At 44.4% G+C, this 26847-nt stretch overlaps 1 protein-coding gene across 4 annotated transcripts in view; it reads left to right on the forward strand.

The window, feature by feature from the left end:
* Positions 1-16620, forward strand: part of PCNX1 (pecanex 1) — a 1666514-nt gene extending 1649894 nt beyond the window's left edge. For 2 of the 4 annotated variants that reach the window (XM_069638595.1, XM_069638598.1), the window contains exon 36: positions 9749-12573. In XM_069638595.1, the coding sequence (XP_069494696.1) occupies positions 9749-9898 (150 nt within the window). In that variant the 3' untranslated portion in view covers positions 9899-12573. Of the gene's footprint in view, positions 1-9748; positions 12574-12611 lie in introns of those variants that run through there. The other 2 variants (XM_069638597.1, XM_069638599.1) reach the window with 1 other exon arrangement.
* The last annotated feature ends 10227 nt before the right edge of the window (positions 16621-26847 follow it).

Consider the following 26847-nt stretch of genomic DNA (forward strand, 5'->3'; position numbering starts at 1 on the left):
CCATTTTTCTGGTACGCAGGAAGCAAAAAGTGCGCCTAGTCATAAACCTCAGAGCGCTCAACGAGTTCCTCCTTTACCGCCATTTCAAAATGGAAGGTAAACACATGCTCAGAGATCTTCAGACCGAACGACTGGCTTATGCGTCTAGACTTAAAAGACGCTTACCTCGCAGTACCGATTCATCAAACACACATCAGTTACCTCAGATTCTCCTGGAGAAACCGAGATTGGGAACTCACAAGTCTCCCATTCGGACTCTCTTCGGCGCCTTAGGTATTCACCAAACTCTTACGACCTGTAGTAGCTCGATTAAGAGAGCAAGGTGTTCGTCTCCTAATTTATCTAGACAACATTATTTTCATGGCCCAATCACAGGAGTTAGTTCAGAAACAAACCGAACTGGCAATAAACTTGCAGCACAGCCTAGGTTTTCTTATAAACTGGGAGAAGTCAGTTCTACTTCCATCCAGAAATATAGAATTTCTAGGATTCATAGTGGATACACAGAATTCGCAGGTTCGACTCCCATCAGCCAAGATTCACTCTACCAAAAGAGAAATACGCAGACTTTTACAGAACATGATGTTCTCCCTTCGAGAACTAGCAAGAGTGATAGGGCTACTTTCATCCCTCATCCAAGCAATATTTCCCGGCCCTCTTCACTATCGAGAGCTGCAAAGATTAAAAGGCCAACACTTAAGGAGAAACCTTTCTTATTCTCAACTCCTGACACTGTCTCCTCAAGCGAGGACAGAGCTCAACTGGTTGCTCTCTCACATGGAAGCCTGGAACGGCAGAGCCATCTTCGGCTCCGCTCCAGATATTATCGAGTCGGATGCCAGTCGCTCCGGTTGGGGAGCAAGATGCGGTCCCATAGCCACGAGAGGGATTTGGTCCCCACAGGAGCTGGACTTTCATATCAATTGTCTAGAGCTTCTTGCAGGTTCCTTTGCAGTGCGCTCTTTTGCCAAAGACAAAGCGAGTTGCTGTATTTTACTAAAGATGGACAACATCTCAGCGGTAAGACACATCAACCATCTGGGCGGCACCAAGTCGAGACCCATAGCAGAATTAGCCAAAGACTTCTGGCATTTCTGTCTGGATCACCAGATTTCAGTTACAGCGGAGTACCTTCCTGGCCTCTCAAATGCAGTAGCGGACTGGTACTCACGCCACTCGACAGATTACAGCGATTGGAGAATCAACAGAGATTTTCCTCCACCTTCAGATCATCTGGGGTCCGATGTCCATAGAGCTATTTGCTTCCAGACTCAACTCCCAACTACCAGCTTTCTACAGCTGGAGGCCGGACCCAGCAGCAGCTGCAACAGACGCATTCCTACAGTCATGGTCCCAGGAAATACTGTATGCCTTTCCTCCTTTCACTATGATAGCGAGGACCCTGGCGAAGGCCTGTCAGGAGCATGCAAATCTGATCCTTATAGCGCCGGTCTGGACATCTCAGACTTGGTATGCAGTTCTTCTGGAACTTTCTACGGATTCTCCAACCCTACTACCCCAGTTTCAGGATCTTCTATTAGAGCCATCAGGTCAACGTTATCCTCTCCTCAACAGATCTCTGACCTTAGTAGCCTGGAGGATTTCAGGTCAAGATGGAGAGTCCCAGGCATGTCTCACAAAGCGATCAACCTTATCGAAGAGAGCTGGGCTTCTAGTACCCGGAAGAGATGCTCCAACTCTTGGAGCATCTGGAGCTCCTGGTGTCGTGAGAAAGGATTACATCCAATTTCAGCACCTATAGAAGAGATTTTGAATTTTCTAGCATCCCGAGCGGAAAAAGGGCTCGCCTACAGGTCTGTGAACGCCTACCGTTCAGCAATTTCTGCAGGTCATGACCTTATCCAAGGAGTACCAGCAGGAGAACACCACCTCGTCTGCAGGTTGCTCAAGGGTGTAAGGCTTACCGTCCCACCTCCAGCTCGCTATGACAAGCTTTGGGACGTTAATAAAGTACTGAACCTTTTTCTGGCATGGCCTAATAACAAAGAACTATCGCGTACAGCTCTATCTGGCAGACTCACTACTCTACTCTGCTTGGTCTCCTGCAGGAGAGTCTCAGACATCTGAGCTCTAGATCTAGCAAGCAGAACCTTTTCTCCTAATGGCATTGTATTCCATAATCATAGAAGAACAAAGTGCAATTCCAGGGTGATTTCCTATCCCGCCTTTAGAGATCAACGAAGCTCTGCTCAAGCTCTGCTTGGTTAAATGCTTGAAAGTCTACGGCTCCACTCAGAACCTCCCCTAACGGGCAGCTACTGATCGATCTGCGTAAACCGCACAAAGCAGTATCAGCACCGACCTTAGCACGTTGGGTCCGGTGGACGCTAGCTCAAGCAGGGATAGACACCAAGCATTTCGGAGCCCACTCAGTTAGAGGAGCCATGGCCTCTAAAGCATTTCAGGCAGGAGTGTTACTCACCGGAATGGGGAGTGTGTAAAACAGACCGGACCTCTTGTGCTGGAGAGTTGCTTGAAGGAGCTCGGGTTGAAGCCTCCACCCGAGCCTCCTCTCTGTGAGGGAATGAACTCTTTAAACTGATATGACCACCTGCTGAACTATACAGACAAGGGGACCGATCAATCAAAAGAGCGGGGAGAACACACCGCCACGGACCCAGCTGTAAAGAAAATACAAGAGATGAATATTCTGTCAGATTCAACCCAGGCTTTCCCCAAGACTATTACCCTTAAATAGAGTACCTGAGTGAGTTCCCCTTAAGCCATAAAAAAGGAGCTGGAGCAACCTATAAAGCAGTAGAGGCTTTAGATACTAGCTAAATGTGAAACTGCCCAACATCGGTAATCAAGGAAATATACTTTACCACTGGTGGAAGTAAGAGTACTGTAAAGAATCCTGGGCAACAACGAAAGTATAAAATAAAGAAAAGGAAGGTTAGTAGGGTAGCTATCCCCGGACGGAACGAGGGTCGCACTGGTTTCGGGATGGTGCACCACAGCAAAGCGTTCCAAAATGCACTTTAGAAATGAAGCAATGTTATCCAAAGATGAGGTAACAGTTCGATGAAGACAGGATTCCAAATAAAGAATTGTTTTTACCAGTGTTATTCCCCAGGAGAAACAAAGCACTTTAATGAAGGATTTCAAGAGTCCGTGGTCAAAAGTTATGGTATTCAAACAGGAAGTAATCACAATCCAGGAGTCCAGAAGCAGGCGAAAGGTCTGGTACACGGGCAGTCAGCAAACACAACAAAATCACAATCCAAGAGTCCAGGCAGCAGGCGAAAGGTCTGGTACACGGGCGGTCAGCAAACACAACAAAATCACAATCCAAGAGTCCAGGCAGCAGGCAAGGTCGGTACACGGAAAAAACAGGAGGCTTCTGGAATTAAGGTACAGAAGGAGCACTTCAGAAAATGCCAGTTGTAACTATAAACAGAAGCAGCGTTCTGAAAACCACTGTGGTTTAAATACAACAAGGAGGCGTGACATATTCGAGAATGAGGCTCCCGTATTAACGCCGGAAACTACAATCCTTGACAGGTTTTCTGGGAAATGTAGTTTGTTGCAGCTATTCTCCACGGCATCTCCCAGCATTAGAAAAAAGGTGCATGACGGCGCCGTAGCCCCTTATGAAGAGCAACCACTTTCTTGTCCCTCTTTCTGGCCTTACATGGAGCTCCCCAACTGTCCTTATTAACACAGGAGACTGAAGAGGCACGGGGCAGACCCCGGGGAGTGTGATGCGGCGAAGGTCGAGGTGTAACAGCATCCACCCCCAAAGGCGGCGCAGACCCCCTCCGAGCATGGAAACGGCATAAGAGTGCAGGAGAATGTATGTTGCACAATGGCTCCCAGGATCTGTCTTCGGGACGTACCCTTTCCAATCAACCAGATAAAAGGGGCACCCCTTTGGAGATGAAAGTCCAGAATCTCCGCCACTTCATACTCATCACCCCCGTCCACTTGAACCGGAGGGGGGCGATCGGGCAGCCGAACAGAGGGCGGACAAGGTATCAAAAGACAGACATGAAACACGGGATGCTGTTTCCAAGAGGTAGGTAAAGAAAGGCGTACAGCCACCGGATTTATAATCTCTGTGATGGAAAAAGGACCCACAAATTTAGGCAACAACAAGCGTTTGCCAGGTATTCGCAAATTGCGGGTGGACAACCGAACTTTCATGCCCACCTTATAGTCAGGTGCCAGTTTTCTGTGACGATCAGCATTCTTTTTTGCTCTTGTTTGGGTTTGAAGCAGATGTGAACGAACCGTTCTACGGATCATCACCAGTTCCCTCACACAGTCCTGAGCCGCTGGGTTGTCGATGGGAAGTGTCGGATCTAGTGGCAAAGACCGTGGATGACAACCATATAGAGCAAAAAACGGTGATACTCCTGAGGCAGTATGCATAGAATTATTATAAGCAAATTCTGCAGAGGGAAGCATAGTCAACCATGATGCTTGAAAGCGGAGGCAGAGGCACCGAAGGAATTGCTCAAGGGTGGCATTAACCCTCTCGGTTTGTCCATCAGTCTGAGGATGATAAGCAGAACTGAACCGGTCGTCAATACCCAAGGAAGCAGTCAAGGCCCTCCAAAAACGTGACGTAAACTGAGAGCCATGGTCCGAAATCATGATAGCAGGCAACCCAAAGAATCGGAAAACGTTCTTGAGAAAAAGGGAAGCCAAGACAGGAGCAGAAGGCAGACCTGAACAAGGAATGAACAATGCCATCTTGGTGAAGTAGTCAATGACCACCCATATGGTATCAAAGCCTTTCACAGGAGGTAAATCCACAGTAAAGTCCATAGAAACCATGTACCATGGTTTGTGGGGCACAGGAAGAGGCTGTAACAGACCCACAGGTTTAGAACGGGAGACTTTGCATTGAGAACATACTGAACAGGATGTCAAATAGTCAATCACATCCCTTGACATAGTGGGCCACCAAGACCATCGGCGTAAAGCCTCCAGCGTCTTTTGTTGACCCGGATGAGCCGCAAATAGAGAGTCATGTGACCAAGCCAGAGCACGTAAGCGTGCCTGTCCTGGAGGCACAAACAAGCATCCCTGAATGTAGGGCAGGCCTTGAACCACATCAAGATTAAGAGTGTCACATTCTTCTTTGTGTGGGGACCCAATCTGAAATCAAGGTCCGCAGAGTAGGTTGAGGGGTGCAGGCACAGAAAACGTTACAAGGTAACAAAATAGGTTTGTCAGAGACATTGTTGCTAGAATGAAGGGCAATGCGTGACAAAGCATCTGCACAAGAATTCAATCGGGCCGGCCGATATGTGATTGTGAAATAAAACTGGGGAAAAAAAAAGATGCCAACGAGCCTGTCGGGCAGTAAGGCATTTCATTGATTTAAATGCCAAAAGACTCTGATGATCTGAAAAGACCGTGACTTGATGTCGAGCCCCCAAAAGATGATGCTGCCATTCGGAAAAAGCGTCTTTTATGGCTAGGAGTTCTCGTTCCGTGATTGGATAGTTGCGCTCATAAGGTGTCAATTTCCTTGAAAAGAACGCGACTGGATGGATCTCCCCTGAATCTTGGGATTTCTGGGAAAGAACTGCCCCTATAGCCGACCCAGAAGCGTCGGCCTCAACCAAAAATGGGAGTAAAGGATTAGGATGCTGTAATACTGGAGCAGAAGTGAATGCTGCCTTAAGGGCATCAAAAGCTCGTTGTGCCTCCTGGTTCCATTGATAGGATTTTTTAGAACTGGTCAATGCCGTCAGCCGCGCAGAGATGGAGGAAAAAGAACGGATGAAGCGCCTATAGCAGTTCGAAAACCCCAAAAATGATTGCAAGGCTTTAATCAATGTAGGAACGGGCCAATCCAAAATAGCCTTAACCTTGGAGCGACTCATTCGTATACCCCGACTAGTCAGATCATAACCAAGAAATTCCACCTCAGTGGAGTTGAAAACACACTTTTCAGCCTTGACAAATAGGTGGTTTTCTCTCAACCGTTGCAGGACAATTTGCACGTGTTTCGTGTGTTCCTCTTTGGAGGACGAATATATGAGGATATCGTCCAAATATACCACCACAAACTGATCCAAAAAGTCATGGAAAATGTCATTCATAAACGCCTGGAAAGTGGCCGGGGCGTTACACAGACCAAACGGCATAACCAGATATTCATACAATCCATAACGTGTTTTGAAGGCGGTCTTCCACTCGTCCCCTTCTCTAATTCGAACAAGGTTATATGCACCCCTAAGATCAAGCTTAGTAAAGATTACAGAGGAACCAAGTTGGTTTAAAAGTACTGAAATGAGCGGGAGGGGGGGTATTGGTTTTTTACAGTCACCGCGTTCAATGCCCTATAATCAGTACAGGGGCGGAGGTCTCCCTCCTTCTTAGGGACGAAAAAGAGAGGAGAGGCCGCAGGGGACCTTGAAGGTCTGATAAACCCATTGGCCAAAGCCTTGTCAATGTATTCTTTCAAGACCTTATCTTCTGGTACAGTAAGAGAATAGACCCTACCAGCAGGAATCTTAGCACCTGGCTATAAGTCGATGGGGCAATCGTAGGGCCTCTGAGGTGGCAACTGGTCTGCCCCTCCTTTGTCGAACACGTCACAAAAAGACTTGTATTCAGGAGGGATTTCAGGTTCTGGTGACTTAGTGATGGCTCCAATTATAGACATGGACGCAACCAAAGCCTGACAAGAAGACTCAGGAGACACACTAGTGTCTTGGAAACATTTCTCATTACACTCAGTGGAAGGAAACTGAACAGTTTTCTTTGCCCAATCAATGGCTGGATTATGATGTTGCAACCAAGGGATGCCCAAAATGACCTGGAATTGAGGGGTTTTAATTAGGTCAAAGGAAATCGACTCAGCATGTCCTTCCTCCGTTTGCATACGAACTAAGGAGGTATTTTGTGTAACTAGGCCAGAGATCAAAGATGTACCATCCACAGCGTGAACAGCCTTGGGTTGGGCTTTAGACACAATCGAAATATTACGTGTGGCGTAATCATAATCCATGTAATTTCCGGTGGCCCCAGAATCAATGATCGCCAAAGAGGAAAAGGTGTTAGCTTCGGTGGTAAACACCACAGGAAGGCTAACAGGAGCAGAAACAGCACAATGAGAGTCCAAAGAAAGCATCCCCGGCATAGGGACTCTGTCTATCGCCGGGTTCTGGCGTTTCCTGACTTTTTGACAGGTTTCTTAGGGCAGTCCTTCAGTTGGTGTTCAGCAGATCCGCAATACATACATGGATTATGTGATCTGCGATATTCGCGTTGTTCAGGGGTCAAAGGAGCTCTTACTGCCCCGATTTGCATAGGTTCCGGAACAGTAGTAGACAGAGAAGACTGATCCACATGAGGAGTAACAGGGACTGGTGCCTTGCGTTCCCCCTTTCTTTCGGACCTTCTAGCATCTATTTGCAAAACCAGATCTAGCAATTCACCAAAAGTGGTAGGAACCACTGGTACTGTAGCCAAAATGTCTTTTAATTCTTCCGACAACCCTTCATAAAAAACGGCTGATTTTTTTTTTTCTTCAGGCCAATCAGTTTCAGCCGCCAATTGGTTGAACTTAGTAAGGTACGAAAACAAAGAAGAAGTGCCTTGACGCAAATTGAGAAACTCCAGGTCAGTAGCCTGAGATTTATAGCGGGCATCAAAACTCTGTTCATGGCAGTGATGAGTGCATCACAGTCGTAGAGGACATAGCTATTGGACTCAAGTAACGGATTAGCCCAAGCTGCTGCTGTACCCCCAAGATGGGAGAGACGAAGGCTGCCTTTGTAGTGGAATTAGGGAAAGCAGTGGGCCGACACAGAAAATGTAATTTACACTGGTTGATAAATGTGCGATATTGTTTGGGTTCCCCGGAGAAACGTTCTGGGGGGGCCAGCGGGAACTGGGTAGCCATAAGCACCGGGATTGCCATAAAGGCAGAGGCCGTAGGACCAGTCGAACCCGCTGCAGTAGCAGCAGAAGTATCCACCCCCAGGGTTTGAGGGGTTGGAAAACTCCATAAAGTGTTGATCCTATGATGGATAGCATCATGTGCAGCTGTCATGTCAGAACGAAGTTCGGACACCAAGCGAACCAAGGTGGTTAAAGGATCGACTTCATCCATGGCTTCTGTTTTTGTTACTCACCAGAATAGGGAGTGTGTAAAACAGACCGGACCTCTTGTGCTGGAGAGTTGCTTGAAGGAGCTCGGGTTGGAGCCTCCACCTGAGCCTCCTCTCTGTGAGGGAATGAACTCTTTAAACTGATATGACCACCTGCTGAACTATACAGACAAGGGGACCGATCAATCAAAAGAGCGGGTAGAACACACCGCCATGGACCCAGCTGTAAAGAAAAGACAAGAGATGAATATTCTGTCAGATTCAACCCAGGATTTCCCCAAGACTATTACCCTTAAATAGAGTACCTGAGTGAGTTCCCCTTAAGCCATAAAAAAGGAGCTGGAGCAACCTATAAAGCAGAAGAGGCTTTAGATACTAGCTAAATGTGAAACTGCCCAACATCGGTAATCAAGGAAATATACTTTACCACTGGTGGAAGTAAGAGTAAAGAATCCTGGGCAACAACGAAAGTATAAAACAAAAAAAAGGAAGGTTAGTAGGGTAGCTATCCCCGGACGGAACGAGGGTTGCACTGGTTTCGGGATGGTGCACCACAGCAAAGCGTTCCAAAATGCACTTTAGAAATGAAGCAATGTTATCCAAAGATGAGGTAACAGTTCAATGAAGACAGGATTCCAAATAAAGAATTGTTCTTATCAGTGTTATTCCCCAGGAGAAAGGAAGCACTTTAATGAAGGATTTCAAGAGTCGGTGGTCAAAAGTTATGGTATTCAAGCAGGAAGTAATCACAATCCAGGAGTCCAGGCAGCAGGCGAAAGTCATGGTACACGGGCAGTCAGCAAACACAACAAAACAAAACACAATCCAAGAGTCCAGGCAGCAGGCAAGGTCGGTACACGGAAAAAACAGGAGACTTCCAGAATTAAGGTACAGAAGGAGCACTTCAGAAAATGCAGATTGTAACTATAAACAGAAGCAGCGTTCTGAAAACCGCTGTGGTTTAAATACAAGGAGGCGTGACATATTCGAGAATGAGGCTCCCGTATTAACGCCGGGAACTACAATCCTTGACAGATTTTCTGGGAAATGTAGTTTGTTGCAGCTATTCTCCACGGCAGCTGCCAGCGTGAGAAAAAAGGTGCATGACGGCGCCGTAGCCCCTTATGAAGAGCAACCACTTTCTTGTCCCTCTTTCTGGCCTTACATGGAGCTCCCCAACTGTCCTTATTAACACGGGAGACTGAAGAGGCACGGGGCAGACCCCGGGGAGTGTGATGCGGCGAAGGTCGAGGTATAACAGGAGTTCGCCTAGAAGATACCATGAGGATGGCAGACTGGGCTAGTGAATCAGTTTTCAAACAATTCTACTTAAAGCCAGTAGATCAGCCGGCATCTATTGTGGTAAGTAAGCTTTAAACAAGCATAATGGGAGCCTCCGGTCTTGACATAGAATAAAGATTTTCCATAATAACTTACTAGAAAGTCTTAATTCTATGAAAGACTCGGAGGCGAGCATTATCCCACCCGGCGAGAAAATAACAACATGTTACCTGATGTTAATTAAAGATGTAATGAAAAGATTAATGTTTTACATGTACCCTATCGGAATAATGCCAAGATTTTCTCTCACCCTGATAAGGGATCTAGGGTTGTCATATACAAGAGACTAAAATTTTCCTTTTTCTTGACAGCGCCTGCAGACAAGTCCGCCTGATCACGGCCCGACACAAGTTCTTCTTCTTCTTCAAGTTAGCTACAATTATCTCCTATGGACAGCCAAGTTCGCAGCCCAGAAAGAGGAAGTGTCATCATGTTTAGGACTGTTTATGCAGGGGATCTGAACTACTATTGGTGGACTAGGTCACGTGTTGATGGCCTCAAAATGAACTGCAGCCAAGCTCCCTGGGAAATGTAGTTTTCTTCAGAGACTCTTACCTTTTATGTTAAGATATTACTGTTATATTGCTATGTTTATTATATATATTTGGTGCACCTGTTTTCTGCACATTACTCATGGCACACTCACTTTTTGGTGCACAAATATCTTGCTGCTGAGCTCTTTTCTTTATTGTCGAATAAAAGAAAGAGAAGCATAATGCTCGCCTCCGAGTCTTTAATAGAATTAAGACTTTCTAGTAAGTTGTTATGGAAAATCTTTATTCATTTGGTATCCTGCAAATCGGACCAACATACAGCTCTCAAGAACAGGAGTTGCGCACACCAGCTTAGAACCTGAGAAATTGATGTTCCGATATATTTCCAAGTGTTCCTAATGAAGGATTATGAGCATCAATAAAAGACTGTACTTATATAGCATGATGCAAGCAAATGGACGTGATTCTTTGCCTGATTTAGTAGACCGAAGCGTGAACGTTACAGGCTCCCTTCAATCATGTTCCTTTGTTGGTCTCGAACCCGACTAAATTGGTGATTTAGGTGGAATCTTGCCAGACCTCCTTGTAGCCATTCAAGATAATTGTAGTTCCGAATTGTAGGTTTTTTCTTTAAGCGGTGCAATTGTCCAAAGCTGTTTGGGAATGTGTGGCAAGTTTTCCTTCAATAAAAAGCCTCTCGCCCTGTTTGAGATTTGAACGTCGAGCCACTGGCTTCCACTGACATCAGATGGGGTTTTTGGAGCACTGCCTTCTTGGTTGTGGTGACATTGTATCCAGGAGATGCATTATGTCTGCTGGGGAGCCTTGCGCTGTCTTTTTTGAGTGGTGAGTGGCAAGGTTGTTAGAACTTAACCTTTCTTTGAGCCCAAAGATAACTCGGCTTTTCATTTTAACCGAGATCTTGGCCATCATTTTATTTCCAAATCGTTCATCCAAAGAGGAAATGCTCCTGCACAACCTTGTTAAGTGCAGGGCTCTGGAAAATGATGTTGCACCACACCCAAGGAACTGGGAATGTGTTTTGTCTTTGTTGACCACAATAGCCAAACAGGCTTCCAAGGAGACTATTGTGCACAGACTATATTCTCCTGTTATCAATCGTACAGTGCCAAGAATAGCCTAGACCAATAAACCGAAAACTAGATCGCTTAGTCAGATTAAGACTGATTTCCACTGTTTGCTGGCTGTTGTTCAGGGACAGCACAATTCCCCAACAATGGGACTTTCGGTCTCGAGAATTACCCAAAATGTCATGAGCTATTGTCTGACCAAGACTTGGAAATTGAGTTTCAAACTAGGTTTGGCTTCAAAATTGAGCGACTCCTGGAGCAATGTCATAAACAGCAATATTGTCTTGGAAGTTCGTATCTCTCTGTAAGGATTTTGGAAGGCATGTAGAAGCCACCATAACCTGTTGGGCGTGGTGCTTTGTGCTCTACAGCCTGATCTGCGGGAAGCCAGACCGATCTTACAGATTAAGTGAGACACTGAAGAAAGGCTATGGATAATGTAGAGTAAAGGCTGCCTTTGAAAAGTTTTCAATACATCACATTCTTCCTGTAACAGAAAGAACTTCCCCTTTGCTTCATATCTTGTCAAGCCTCTCAGGTCCTTGTCTCTTTAAATAATGCAGCATGCAGTGACTAATGTTAGGGCAATTTTAGGATTAAATTGGGACCATTATAAGTAAGTGCTCCACACAGCCAGAATGTGTTTGTGTCTTTATTTGGTTATATTATTCACCATCACTGTAGCCTTTGCATCCTTTTCTCATCCTCCTTCAGCTCACTGCATAACATTCTCCAAGCTCTTTTGATAGTTCTATTGTAGTGCCATTCCACACACCATGTTACTGTCTGCAATTCTATTCCACAGTTACCTGTGAACTAGTGATTCTGGTTTATGGGCCTCTGACACGGTTTGGTTGTAAAGGGCTTCTGCCGTAACGCTGCGTGTCACACTAGCTTCATTGGTTGTTCTAGTCTATGCTACCCTCTCGTTTGAAAAACGAAACTGAGTGACAACTGCCCTTTCCAGGTTCTTGACCTAAACTGTAGATTTGCTATCCTGTTGCTATAAGGTGCATCCCTCTTAGTGCACGATCAGCAATACCTTCATAGATTTTTACGTATATGCCTACTTAAGCGGCATGAGCCATACCAAGCATAAAATGTTTAGGTAAAACTTCCCTGTTCTGAGTGATTGGTGCAATACCTTGCAAAAGTACTAACTAGAACATCAATCTCAGTAAAAGTCTTTACTAAGTTCAGCTGCTTTGATGGTAGGCTTTGATCCATCATCGGCCAGCAGCAAATGGTTTTCAAGGTTCCATGGAATTGTATGTAAAGCAATTTTACTACACCTAAAGCGCATACATTTTTCATAGTATCACAAATGAACATTATAATGATGTGATTATCTGTCCAATTGCATAACACTTCATTTTATAAGTAGTGCCATTGAGTTTCATGAGAAATGGCCATCTGTATTATGTTTTCCACTCGTAGCTCGCCTTTTCTCTCAATTATCGTATATTTCGTATATATTTGCCTATTTTAGATTTGAGTGCATATTATGATGCAGTTTCATTCATCTATTTGCATTTACAAAAGTGTTTACTACTTGAAAATAACCTTGTGTTTTGGGTTGTAACCACCAGGTGATTCACCGCTGGGTGCCTTGCAGCAGAGATCCAGGTAGTCGGTCGCATATTGACAAAACCATCCTCCTGCTTCAAGTTGAGGACAGATATGTTGCAGTGATTGAAGCCGGGGTCATCGAGTTAGGGGCGGAAGTGTGAGCTAATACTGCACCTTTTCTAAGACTTTCTGGGTTGGTGGATCCCCAGAAGAAGCTCTGCGCCTCCTTCAAACCCAGCAGCTGAGATGTCTCAACTCATGGGAGAGGACGAAAATGGCAACGGCCTGGAGAAGCCCAAATGTTTTCTATATATTTTTTTATGTTCTGCTACACTTGCAGATAGACCATCTGCTTGGAACTAAAGACCTGTCTGAGAGCATGAATCTCTCGTGTTAAAAACTATTTATTTCTATGCATTTCAAATGCTTTAACTCAACATCCTGTATGTTTAAGTTTATACAATATAATCTCTTTATAATTTATTTGCCAAAAATAGTTGCCATGATTTCAAATACAACTTTTGATTCCCTTTCTTATTTTTAAAAACATGTAGATGGACATGTGTAAAAATGACTTCCAGTCAATAGAGCTGCGGACGCTTCAGCAGTACAGCTGCACATCTATACATTGTACCATATTCCTTTTTTGAGCTAAAAACTGTAAATGAGAAAACTGCACTAAGATTTTTTTTACAGCAATGCACTAAAATGTCTGAGAATTATCAGAACTTGTATTTATATATATATATATATAGAGAGAGAGAGAAAGAGAGAGAAAATACTGTTATTTAAATTACCTTTTGAAGTTGGCCCACCCTTTCTGCTGCTCCCTCCCTACCTTTGTGGGGTCTCACCCCCCCCTTAACCCGACAGGCTGTGCTGTAAACGTGATTTTGATTGGTTGGTTTGTTGGTGCGTGTTCAGGTTTACTAATTTTATGTGGTGCATCTTTTTTCCATTATTTGGGACATGAGCGCTTTTTCAATGAAGCTGATATCTTGGAGTATTGAAAATAGCTCATTAGAAATTTTGGGGGGGAAATGAAAATGATTCAGTACTGCAACAATTCAGCAATGAGTTAAATATGCCAAGATCGTCCACGGTGTTCTGATTGATCAATCGGATATTCGAAAATAAGTGTGTTGCATACCAAGGTCACCCGTCTCCTGTGTTAAAGAAGGATAAAGCAGTCATTTGTTATTTACTTGACTTGGAAGAATTGAGGATGCCATGTCTTGACCGAAAGCACCCTTCTAATGTTGTTGAGCATACCACTGCTTTTCCCCAGCTATACCACTGTAAAAGCCCTGCTTTTTGCATTACAGCTTTTCTTTTCGACTACCTGTGCCACCAGGAGAGTCCTCCGCTGTGCACTAGGTTGTTGCTTTCAGACCCTGGAGTTGGCCTTTAACTGAAACTGCCATGTGCATTTGTGATTTTCAGCGGAGCCTAGTTACCGGTCAAAGCACGTGGACAGAGAATTGAGGGTCACCTGTGGATATCATTCTTTTTATCTTGCTTTTTATCCCTGCCCGATCACCAACTGAGTGCAGGGCCTCCAGGATTGGTAAAACTTCAGCGTCTGAATTTGTGTCCGGCAATGCAAACTACTCAAAGCAAGTAGTGTCTGGTTTCTGTCTGTAGTCTGGAAATAGGATGTTCCTGCTCTCGGCTTTGAGCCTCATTGTTGTCTGAGCAATGCTCAGGGACGGCATGTAAGACATTTAAAGAGGGATATTTACTTTTTACAAAAAAAGAGTTGTAAATCTCTGAAGAGCTTTTTGGAGCATGCGGTATCGTATCACGATTTTACTCAACAGTTTGCAGGCATCCTTTAGACTGCAGTCTATAATAGTTCTCAACTTTGCGCTTATGCCACAAAATCATTTTGAGTATATATGTTCTGTCCCGTTTGCTCAGCACAGCCCTACTCGTCCTACTATACCAATACCATCTCGCCTTTTCGCTATTTTTTCTGACTTGAATTTCTTTCAGTGATTATATTTTCTGTAACTGTAATTTTTGAGTATTTGTAACTGTGAAATGGACAATCTTGTGTTGTCACACATCTGCATTTGTTTCTTTACAGTGTGTCCAGGGGAAAATATGTGGAAAAGATGGTGCGGAAAATACAATTGAGATTCTAGCATTGTAACTATTTTGCTCTCGTGCAAATGTATTGATTCCTATATTTTCAATAAGAATTCTATAACGGTGTAGGCTGTATTTTGCAAAACACCTGAAGACCTTGAGCGCAGCCATCTTATTCCTGCAGTTATTTCAATTATTCAGTATCTCTCAAAACGCAAGCAAAGCAGATTTTAGGATCCTGCCCCGAATAAGCGAACGACACACTTCATTAGGGATATTTTGAAAGCCCTAAATGCCAAGAGAACATCATTGTGGTTTACAAAGACAGACCTCGTCTACCTTTTCCAAGTGCTTGGGTTTTTAACTTCAGGTTTTCCACTTTGACACCGTTCCTGCAGACTATGGCCCCGATTCATGGATTATTTATGCCGAAAAAAACGGGATTTGTGCGCCATTCTGCCCGCAAATCCCTGTTTAACAAATGGGGATTTGCGGGCAGAATGGCGCACAAATCTCGTTTTTTTTCGGCGCAAATAATCCATGAATCAGGGCCTTTATATTGATTTGATGCAATACTGGTACTGGCTCTAAAAAAAAGAAAAAAAAAGTTTCTCGGATGTTCAGATTATTTTATAGGAAAAAATACATTGTGAGTGCTCTGAGATTTTCAAAGTTTACATATTACGAAGAAAAAGATGCTTAAAATTAGTTTTTAAAAAGTTTGCCCAGTCCTAGAATACCTTTTTCTTAGCACTATGGACTCTTTATTAGGGCATTTATTACTTTCTGCTGTAACAAGGCAACACATTTCTCAAACATCTGATCAATGGGCCCTTTTGAGATCAACAGGAGCAATGGAGCAATGCACTGCATTTCAGGCGCACCTGTATGGTTGCCTCGAAAGAAAGCATTTCATGCACTTTGGGCAGGAGGTCTTTCCAGAGGCATAGCCATGTTGCATCCAAGGATTACGCAGCCAGTGTAATATCCCCACTGAGCCAGCATGTGAGGTTTGCATTCAAACGTTGTTCCTTGAATGCACATCCTGTTACGCACCCTGAGGAAAAAGCTGCTCCATTTCCTTAGGGTCCTTATTCCTGTATCGTTGAGGCCGAGGGCAAATATTCCTTTTTTAATACAGGATATCCATTGAAACCTCTGCCTTACCGGAAGTGCATGCGCTTTGTCTCCAGTAAATAGATTCCCAAGACTGTGCTTTATTCAGCTTTCCATGGGGCTCTTTGGAGAAAAATGCAAATGTTGCAGTGATTTTTACATAGGTCCATCTTGTCATGTTGTCATTATTCTGGTCTAATTGAATAATCTCTGTGCGTGATTAAACAAAGCCAAACATGACAGTGGGGCCAATTTGCACTCAGTCCGGAACCTTTGCAAAATGGTTGGATTCATAAAATGTTCCCATAGAACCAACAGACCATAATGTGGCCTGTGTATTTCTCACCCCCGTGTGCCCGGATGAGATGACTGCCCTCAAACAGGCCAGATGTTATAATGTGTTATCAGAGACTCTGCAGCAAGTAGCTATTCAGTATCTGAAAAGTTTAATTTGGCAATCACTATAAAAAGGCTCTACAATGTGAACGGAATTGGGGTTTTACTGTAGAATTTTTTTAACTGCACGCCCAGAGAAAAACGGAGACAAGGTTGTGCAATTCAAGAGCGAAACTAAAGGGAATATAGAAAACGGGCAGCTGAAAAGCATATGATGCCTCTACCAGCATAAGAATCATGGCCAGAAATGGGGGTTAAATGTACGTGTGTGTGTGTGTCCGAGTGTATGTGTGTTTATGGAAACATGCTGTAAATATTGTAGTTGTTTCAAATAAAGAAAAGCTGAGATTTTTTTGCAATGTGTTGCATCAACAAAACAGTATTTTCAGTGATGGACCCACTGAAAATAAAATTATTTTCTTTTCACTTGTTTTGGTCTTGTGTTTTATTGCTACATGTGCTTGATGTAGTCAAGGCATCTAATGTGTTGCTGGCACTTGAGAGAATTTAAGGACCGTCACAAGGATATTGTTTCTTGAAGTGCAATAATGTATTTTTTTGTGAAATGTATTAATTATGGTCATGTGTGTGTGTATAGTGTAAGACAAAGCAGCAATTTAAATGTACATTGGTTTTCGATTCACATGTAAAAGTCAGTATTTCTCAAGACACATGCCTAAAATGGGACAAATCGCAACCATGCTTTCTCAATCTTTGTCACTCTCTTCATTTAAGTGGGACTCGTGATCGTTGCTCCAACCAGCTTCAACTTTCCAACTACATATGTCCATTCTCTCACCGTTATTCCCAGCGTATTGCTTCCCCCTGCAGCACGCTGGGCCAAAACAACGTCTCAAAGATACAGCATAACGTAGGAATAGAATTTCGAATATCGACCGGTGTTGCGTGAAGCCATCGTTGTACACCCGGTACCCGCGTTCCCCTTTTTACGACATGCCCCGCAGCCCAACTACCAGTTATTGTTTTTCATCCTAGCAAACAGGTTGAAGAGCTGGTCTTCATCCTCTACATTTATTTTTTGGGTAGGAAAATGATCTTATATGGTAGGTATTTTTCAAAACATTTTTATAAATACTTCAAAATGTTTGTTCACTACCACCAGGGATGAATGATCTATGTTACAGGGTGCAAGTTTTCCGTTCCGTGCGTAAGGCATTTCTTGGCTGCCGTTCTGCACAAAATCTGCATCAGATGCGTGGGCTTTGTAAATCAATTGCAGCCCTGTGCTTTCTGTGTAGGGTTTACAACAGGATTTCCCTGGGGCTGCCTCTGCAGGAGAAAGGAAAGAGTCCAGTGCAGGGCCGATAGTGGAATCCCTCCTCAACTGCTCACTTTGTGATGTAGGTAAAGTAGTGTTGCAACTGGGCTCACTGCGTGTGGTGCAAATCTCTGCTGGTACCAGTCCGTGGGCTTTTTGTGGGTCATTGAGCCACTAATTGTGTATCTTCTGGCATGCAGATGACCTGCAGAACTACCAATGAGGTCAGTGTAGCGACCATCCATCCTTCAGCACCATGACCCCTTTCCACCTGGACAAGGTCATAACAGTGCTGAAGAGGGGCATTGCAGCCTCTGCTGCGATCAAGCCAGCGTTTCGGCTGATAGGGCTGCAGTCAAAAACGCCAAACTGGCATTGGTGGTGGCGCAGGTCTTTCCTTTGGAGATCATACACTACTCCCCATCATTCCGGTGCTTCTTTCCTGCTGACTCTGGAATCATACAAAGTTCCTGGGTTGCCACCTGAATGATCCTTTTTCTCCCTGGTTGAGGCTCCAGATGTGGTACCAAGAAGCAAAGTATAGTCCTTCATCCCCTGTTGTTTCTGCTTATATCCCGGTACTGTACTGAAGCAGGGCGTAGGCTAATCTGGAGTGTCCCTAGCATTTATGGATCACAATTCCTGATCAGAGGGTGGATTCTCTTCCAAAGACCCACCAGATGCTTCATGTCTCTGCCTCTTTTTATTTTTTTCACCCGTTCTGGAGTGGCCTCCTCCTTGGTCTAGGTACCAAACGTGTTCTGTTGAAAATTGTGTCCTCAATCTGTACTCTTTCACATTCAGCATCTGTCAGTGCATTCAGCGCGGGTTGATTCTCCTGCAGCCTTGGTGTCTTCTCTTGATGGACTTATTCTGCTCCAAGTATCTTTTCATTGTTCATCTTTGAAAGAGGTGGCTGCCTGGATGTCTTCTGAGTCGGATGCAGACTGGCTTCCAGATGTTTTATTCCCACACAGGTTTCTGAACTGTTTAGATGATGATCTCTGGGATGATCGCTCCTGCCTCATTTCAGCCTAGAGGGCAGGTCACCATGGATCATCCCTTCAGACTGATGTGAGGAACACCACCTCCTGAAGCCTCCGCAGCCAAATGCAAATTTAGTGCTCCTTTTGAACTTCTGGGTCTGGATAGCTGTCTTGTCATGCGGTCTGCCCTGCTCGTACTGTGCTCTCTTGCCCCACCTTTTATCCCTGTGTGGAAAGGAAAAGGCTGTGTGATTCAGGTTGATTGCCTGACTTTGCCTGACCTTTGGGTTGGAACATGTCAGGAAAACACATCTGAGTCTGTTGTTTTTCATGGTGTAAAAAGGTGTTGGAGTCAGAGTGTCAAATTGTTCTACGAGATAGGGTGGGGAAAATGCTATATGGAATTACAACCTTTGTCCTACGGGTCTAGGTGATTTCAGAAAGGTGGGTTTTGGGGGGGGTTTGTGGGGAAAACAGGAATAGCTTGGATCGTGAAATAAACAAGGGGGGATTGTGGCAACAGTAGTTTTAACTGAGCAGGTTGGAAGTACGCAAAATAATAATCAGAGGAACGTGGAGAAGAATGATTGGGAGTTGTCCGGTAGAAAACAGGACAACAGGGATTCTGAGAGAAATGGTTTCTGAATGTGACAGGGTTTGGGATCCTAGGGAATTGGCTATGTACAGAGGGGTTGGAGGATTTCGGTAGCAGATTTAACGGGACAAAGGGGGCAGATGTGGCACAGCCCACAAAGATCTCAGGTATCACATCCTCCTTTTTTTCTTCCCCGGTAACATACTGCGTCTCACCTGCAGCATTCCTCTGAGCTCCCATACCCAGGTGACCCCACCCCCCTCGCTCGTCCACCACCAGGGTTGGGATCTGAGAGTTCCCTGGCCGCCTGAATAAGGGATTCTCTAGGTCTTGCTAGGAGAATACCCTCCGGTTTCTCACACCAGGCACATCCTTCAGGTTGGTCTCCTTCTCTGGACTGTCGTTCCATTATGAACTGACCCAGGTCCTCGCACGCCGGGTCTTCCTTCCGGTTTCAGAACTGAACAAAGTCAGTCTTTGCTGTTTGATTTCAATAGCATGGTCAGCCCGAGCCTAATGTCAGTTTGATTGACAACAGCTGGTTGAGCACTCTTCCTACTTGATTGTACCATGTTCGGTATTATCTTAGTCCCTCTACTCATTACAGCGAGATTGTCTGACAGTTTATAATAACACATTGTTTCCTAGGTAGAGAAGTTTTGGGTATGATAGGATGGGTTATGTATAACGTGCTTAATACCCAGAGGTTTCTAAGCGCGGACCCAGGAATTAAACCTGTGTTGCTCTGTGTCATCTTGCTTCCAAGGCAAGCACATTGCCCCTGAGCTATCCTCCCTGTGGGGCTGAGAGATAAAGGGGCTGTGTCGCGGACTCATGTCTTTTTTTCCCCAGGAAGGACGTTCCTCCCCATTAGGTCCTCCTGCATATTATCACCCCTATATGGGACTATTGGTTAGCGGCTGCATCTCCCTAGCCTCATAGAAAGGTTTACTCCTCCTGGGAGAAGCGAGTCCATCTGGAGGATTGCCCCAATACCCTTTGGTCTTCAGCAGATGCTCGATGCCCTTGACAAATATTGCGCTGATAACGGTCTACAGATTAATATTGATAAGAGTAAAGTGATGGTTTTCACAAAAAAACGTAGATGTGTGGGAACTAAATTGCAAAACAGTGGAACAAGTTAACTCCTATAAATATTTAGGAATTATTGTTGATGACCGATTAACATGGCATGCTCATTGGGTCTCCTTGCTGGCCCGTTGCATGATTTCAACTAATGCCTTGAGCATATTTATTGGCAGAAACAGTGGATACTCGGTATCAGCAGTCCTGACCATATATACAGCAAACGTAAGAGCCATATTGCTGTATGCCATTATCATCTGGGGCAACAGCCTCATTAAATTGGTGGAGCGTTTTGAAGCTCCTCTGTTACATTAAAAAGGTAGGCGGAGCAGTTTTTGTAAGTGTGGAGTATCTCTATCTCGAATTTGATCTCCTGGCAATGCCATATGTATTCACTCATCAATGTGTGATAAATTTCGAGAAGTTAAACAGATTGGAAACTGATACTGTTATTGTACCATATGGAGTTGCGTTCATAAGACTCAAGGGTAAAGCCTTGTTTGGTATTATGGGTACATTAAAAATGTTACACATTAGGTGAGCAGAAACTTTTTTAACACATGGCAAAACTAGCATACTCACTATGAAATCAACCTTAAAAAGAGTACTGAAAGAAGTTTGCCATGAACAACAGCTCACTAACCTTGCCACCAAATCTCATAGTAGCAACTACTGCCAATAACGCATGAATAGAGGTTCTCCGCCAGCCTACATCGAGGCCTATCCAAGTCCCCACACTGTTCGGTCATATCTATTATTGAAATTTAATATATCTGAAGCACTTGATACAAAGGGTGCCCAATTGGGATTACTGTGTACTGAGCGAATGTGTTGTCTGTGTGGTAATATTACCAATGAGACGCTGTACCGTTTACTGATTGTGTGTGACAGTTTGCACGCATTGCGCTATAAACATATGAAGTCATACAACAATCAATTCGAGCCTGTCGAAATGGAAGCACTATGGTCCCTTTTTATGAGCGGCAACAACACAAATCTGATATATTTTATGGTTGCTTTTTATAAAAGGATTCTATTAATCTTACATTGTATTGACTGACTTTATCATGCAATACACTGCACTGTATGGAATATAATTAGATAGGAGTTGCGAATGGTTTTAATCTGCTTTTAATCTGTGTTGTAATCGTATTAACTGTACTATTTGTGTTATACAAAGCATTTGTTTTGCTATATGTATATAAATAAACTTGAAACTTGTTTAAGACTTGGTGTGGCCTATAAGGCTGAACCAGGACATTTTACAGAAGAAAGTGGAGGCACTTCGCTAACTGGGATCTGGCCAAATCCCATTACGCTTTGACTGCCTTCATATAAAATGTTTCTAAGGGTTTGCATCTTCCGACATATTTTTCATCCTAGGTATGCTTTGGGCAAGGTCTGCCGTCACCAGAACAATTTTCACCAGCAGTAGGCGAGGTGTACCACGGCACTGACCCTCTTTGGTCCACTACGTGGCCCTGAATGTGACTGAAACTGTCCTACATATAGGGCACATGACATCCCATGAATTCAGTTCCTTTTTTCTGCACGCTACACTGGAACACTTTCTACTGATGGAGAATCTAACTGCATTATTGCTCTAGGTTCAGTAAACGTCTTAGTTGTAATGCTGCAGGGACTATACATTACAAATGTCATTACTGACACCATTAAAACTGTATCCGGTGTTTGAAGGTTGACCACTGTATATTCAAAATAGGTTGAAAAACACAAATCCTATTCCAAGTATTGCTTCTCACTCCACCAACAGGGGAATGTATATTATAGAAAAATGAGTCCGATGATTACTATCTACACTCACACCTCTTCAACCCAAAATAGCAACTCTGCTAGATCACCCGGCACTCCAAGTCCTGAAAGTATGGACTGTGTGCATCAATTGCAAACACTTTTACATCAAATATATTTATTCAGGTTTAATTCAAGTATCTAAAACAAGTAAACAACCCTAACATAACACAGTGGAAACTGTAACATAAAACTGAATTTAAAACAAAATGACAAAAACAAATTAATATATCAACAGGACACAAAAGATATCACATCACAACGTACAACATTCTCAATATGTCAATAAAATATGAATCCCAACATGTTTATGTTCATCAAGTCCAAAGTGAGGAGAACATTCTTCAGGGGATAGTGTTATGAAATTCATACATTTCTTCAACACCGTGCTAAGGGGGTCATTTTCTGGCACCATCGATGAAGATAACCAGTGCCTACAAATCAAAAGAAAAACGCAACAGATTCTAAAAATGTATTTTAGGGGAAGAGTATGGAGCTGAGAATCGATATCAGCAACATCTTGAGGAAGGCCCATAAGTCGGCCAACCTCTACAGGTTCCAAGGCATTGAACTATAAAATTTACCTTGAATGGTATCAATATAACAGGCGTCTTCTGGATAGAAAAGTGAAAGACAATGGAGCTGAGAATCAATATCAGCAACATCTTGAGGAAGGCCCATAAGTCGGCCAACCTCTACAGGTTCCAAGGCATGGAACTATAAATTTACCTTGAATGGTATCAATATGGCAGGCGTCTTCTGGATAGAAAAATGCCTCGTGTCCCGCCAATGGGACGCTTGTAATTTTTTGGGGGTGTCTCTGTACGCCTAGGTATTGGAGGATCCTAATGTAACAAACACACAGAGACAACATGCTCTGTATCAAAGCCCAACATCAAAATATCTACAACAGTCAATGGGTAATCTATTACTATTAACAAAATTACCTTCACTGGAACAAAAGATGGCACCACTTCACAATGACACCTAACAGCGGATTTCAAACATCACGCAGTTCCAACCTGCATCTGTGAACACACTACAGGGGGCCAAATGAGGTATAGTACCAACCACTGATAAGGGCTATTAAAAGTTTTACATATGCACAATCGAGTGCCGATAAAAACCACACCACTTGTACCCAGGGCATTTCGACAGTGGGCATACCTGCGGTGCGTAAAGATGCCACCAAGACAAACGCCAGGGAGGAATTAATCACCTGTGGAACTTAAAGGTTCAGGAACATGGCCACCAACACCTCGTGTCTGCTTGCTCTACAGACTCAGGGCGGTTGTAGGAGGAATAAACATCCCAACGTCCTCGTATACGAGGCATGACCCACAGACTCACCTGTATGCTGGAGGAAGCAAAAAACTGCCTAAGCCCGATTACCGCACTTGTTGCGGACGCGGGTCTCCATTACCAAGCACCGTGTATTCTGTCCAGGTGCCAATGTAAACCCAATTCAAAACAATGACGAAACGTCATCGACACTAAGAAGGGACTGCAGGGCTAATTCTGAACGCATCAACACAAGGTCTAACTGTGGATACAAAAAGGTGGAGCCATATTGGAACAGAGCAATCAGTGAATGCTCATCAATCAGAAAACGGGGGTCCATGGCAATGCGTAACCCCATGCAAGGCGGGCGGGCCAGCTCAACACAGAGATGTTGAAGGAATCTATGTCCCAAGGCATACAGAATTATTTACATAGATACATGCACGGGCGGTAAAGGTGGCAACCTGTTAAAACATCACTGTATCCGCACAGATGTGGAGCTGCATTCGTGTACACAGAGCTGATCTTCAATTAACAATATACATTTCTGCACGTATGTACATTTACAAACTGGTGTCGCCCGACGTTTAGCATTGACATCTTGAGCACATATTCATCATTGACAGGCTTGTTGTTTTGTTTTATGTGTCCTGTTGATATTTTCATTTGTTTTTGTCATTTTGTTTTAAATTCAGTTTTATGTTACAATTTCCACTGTTATGTTAGGGTCGTTTACCTGTTTTAGATACTTGAATTAAACTTGAATAAATATATTTGATGTAAAAGTGTTTGCAATTGATGCACACAGGCCATACTTTCAGGATTTAGAGTGCCTGGTGAAATAGCAGAGTTGCTATTTTGGGTCGAAGAGGTGTGAATGAAGGTAGACCACAACATTGTGTACTGCGGTTCCGGTCAGGCAATGAATCCACAATGCCCCATGTGAATTGGCAGCAAAGGTGGTTCTTCGATGTCGTCCATCCACGTCTTGGGATACCCCTTCAACTTTGTTCTTCAGAAGAGGGGATGGCGAAGGAACAATCTACCCCTGAAAAAGATCCCTCGCATGCGAGGAAAGTCAAAAAGACAAACTCTGACAGGCGTGGCACGTCAGGAGCTGTTTGCAACACTCTAAATCCTCTTCTTCCCCTAATAAACAGCACCACACGTGGAGGGATAAGGGTGAGCAATACTCATAGAACTCTTCTGAAAAGAAGGCAAGGTATCCTACCGCTTCATCTACTGCAGGACAATGGGAGTCCTTTGGGCAAAAGATGCTTTAAATATCCTTGAAGTCCTCAGCATAGACTACTTCTGTGCTGACTGAGAAGTGAAGACCTATCATACCTGCAAAGGCTGGGACAGATTTCTTGGAAGGCGGCACCCCTATGCTAGGCCCCTCCTCGAAATCAAAATCTCTTCAAAGCCCTCAAATGCCAGAAGATGGAGCAGAGTTTGGCGCTGTTACTGAGCCTCGCCGAGTTGATTACCTAGACACAGTGGAAAGGCAATTTACCTCTTCTTATGAATGTTACATTTTACACCCCCTGCATTGAGGAAACGCTATTACGTAATGCAAGAGGTGCCTAATCTAGAGGGGGACAGTCCTGTTTATGCTTGGACCTAAATGTGTCGCGGATTAACCTGATTTCACACAACTGACAGCAAACTTTAAAAATGGCAAGGCTCTGGGCACCTGGCCAGACTTGGACATTATACAGACCACCCCTTATGAGCATCTGAAATCGCTTTTAAAAGGACCAAGGAAAAGGTTGTGGAGGCTGTTAAGATGGATTTCTGTTCTCTGACCTCGTGGGCAGAGGTTCAGAAGGTCAGCCTAGTTTCTTGGAACGCAGTAACCTTCTGGACAAGCCAGGCCAATCAAGGTAGCATTGGCGGCGGTCAAGACTAGGTCCCAGGAGGGGTGAGGATGATCAAAAGCCCACAAGGAGCACCCACAGTAAAAAACACTACAAATTACTCTCAGGTGTATATCAAAAATACATATATGTTCATTAAAGGCCTTTTAAATGAAATACAAAGCAAATAGCAGTAAATCCAAAACCAACACAACACTACTATAACACATACATACAGTTACCAATTGGCCTAAAAGAATGGCACACAGTAAGGGTCCAGAACCTGTAAGGAAAGGGAGCAAATAGTGTGAATATACTTTAGGCAGGTCTTCACTTCTCAAACCTTAACTAAGAGGTAGTCCAGTCCCTGGGAAGAGTGGAGCCTAGCACTGAAAAGTACTTTCGGTGCAGACGCATGCAATTGTGCGGTAGGGAAAAAAATGGGTCTCTTGCAGGGGCTCTAGTGAATCAGGAAGGTGGGTGAGGCGGTGAAGAATAAGTTCCCACTATTCGAGGACCGTCTCCCCAAGAGGGCTTAACAGGATCCAAGACTTGGGAATAGGACAGTAGCACAGGCTACCTCGATAAAGGTGAGTGGCCCTCAGGGGACACTTGTGCATAAAAGTTGATGGATGTGCCAGGGGCCACAGGTAAGGGTTGCAAGTACTTGCTGACTGAAGACGCACTCCAGACCAAACTTTGACAGTCGAGTCCACTTCGGTTGTGGGTTCAAAGGCTGCAATTGTGCAGCTTTCAGCAGCTGAGTTCCAGCAATGATTCTGTGGCGGGACAGCGACAAATTCTCCTCTCCTGTTGAAGGGATCAGCTCGATTTCACTGCAGCTCATCTCGGGGTAGCACAGCAGCATCGCACCCTCGAAGTTCATCACCACGGCTGGGCGACACAGTGACCGCATGCACTCAGTTTCAGGCGTACTCTCCTAATTCCAGACATAGGGCGCCTGGGTGTATGAAACTTGGCGGGAGAGTGCCTTATACCCAGTGCTTACGATCTCCAAAGTCAACTCGATACAGCAGTGGTTCCAGAGCAAAGGTGTCCTGTGCAAGCTGGTCAGTTCACTGGTTGGCCCAGGACCACTTCCAAGAAGGCTTGCTTTCAGGTTAAGGTGGAGGTGCCGTGAATAGTTGGTCCCACTATTCAAATGGGTCAAAGCACCTTTGCAGACCTTCTAATTTCGATTAAAGGGAGAGGTGTCCTGTGGGACAACAGCTGGCTCAGGGTGCCAAACCTTCCAGCGGGTCACCAGCGGTTCTTCAACTTGGCTTCTTGGTTTCAGGATGCTTGTATCCTATCCTAGGTTCAGTGAGAACTCAAGAGATCCAAAGAGAGCGCCAAAACGAAGAGGACCCAATGAGAGACCTGCTCACATACAGTCATGCCAGAGGTGGACCACAGTGGTCCCAGTCATTCCCAGCACACCAGACTCTCTGGCACCCAGGAGGTGTATTGGAACTAGAAAGTGCAGCCCACATCCTGGAGGCACACACACAAGGCATGCAGAAGCCTGCGAAAGCTTGGCGTTTCGCAGGAGAATGCATGACCACATAAGGACTGTCCCAGGTCTGCTTAACCTGGGGAAGACAAAGGGACAAGATGGCCAAAGGACATAAAAAAGGACCTTGTGGAATGGCCATTTTTGGGCCAAGCCACTGTCCAGGGCCAAACGCTGTAAACGCGATATGGACCGAAGGAAAGGGTTATACCCAGCAGAGTGCAGGAGAAGGCTGTGCTCTA

Source organism: Ambystoma mexicanum, chromosome 14, assembly GCF_040938575.1.
Source record: "Ambystoma mexicanum isolate Mex_15411 chromosome 14, UKY_AmexF1_1, whole genome shotgun sequence".
Taxonomy (NCBI): domain Eukaryota; kingdom Metazoa; phylum Chordata; class Amphibia; order Caudata; family Ambystomatidae; genus Ambystoma; species Ambystoma mexicanum.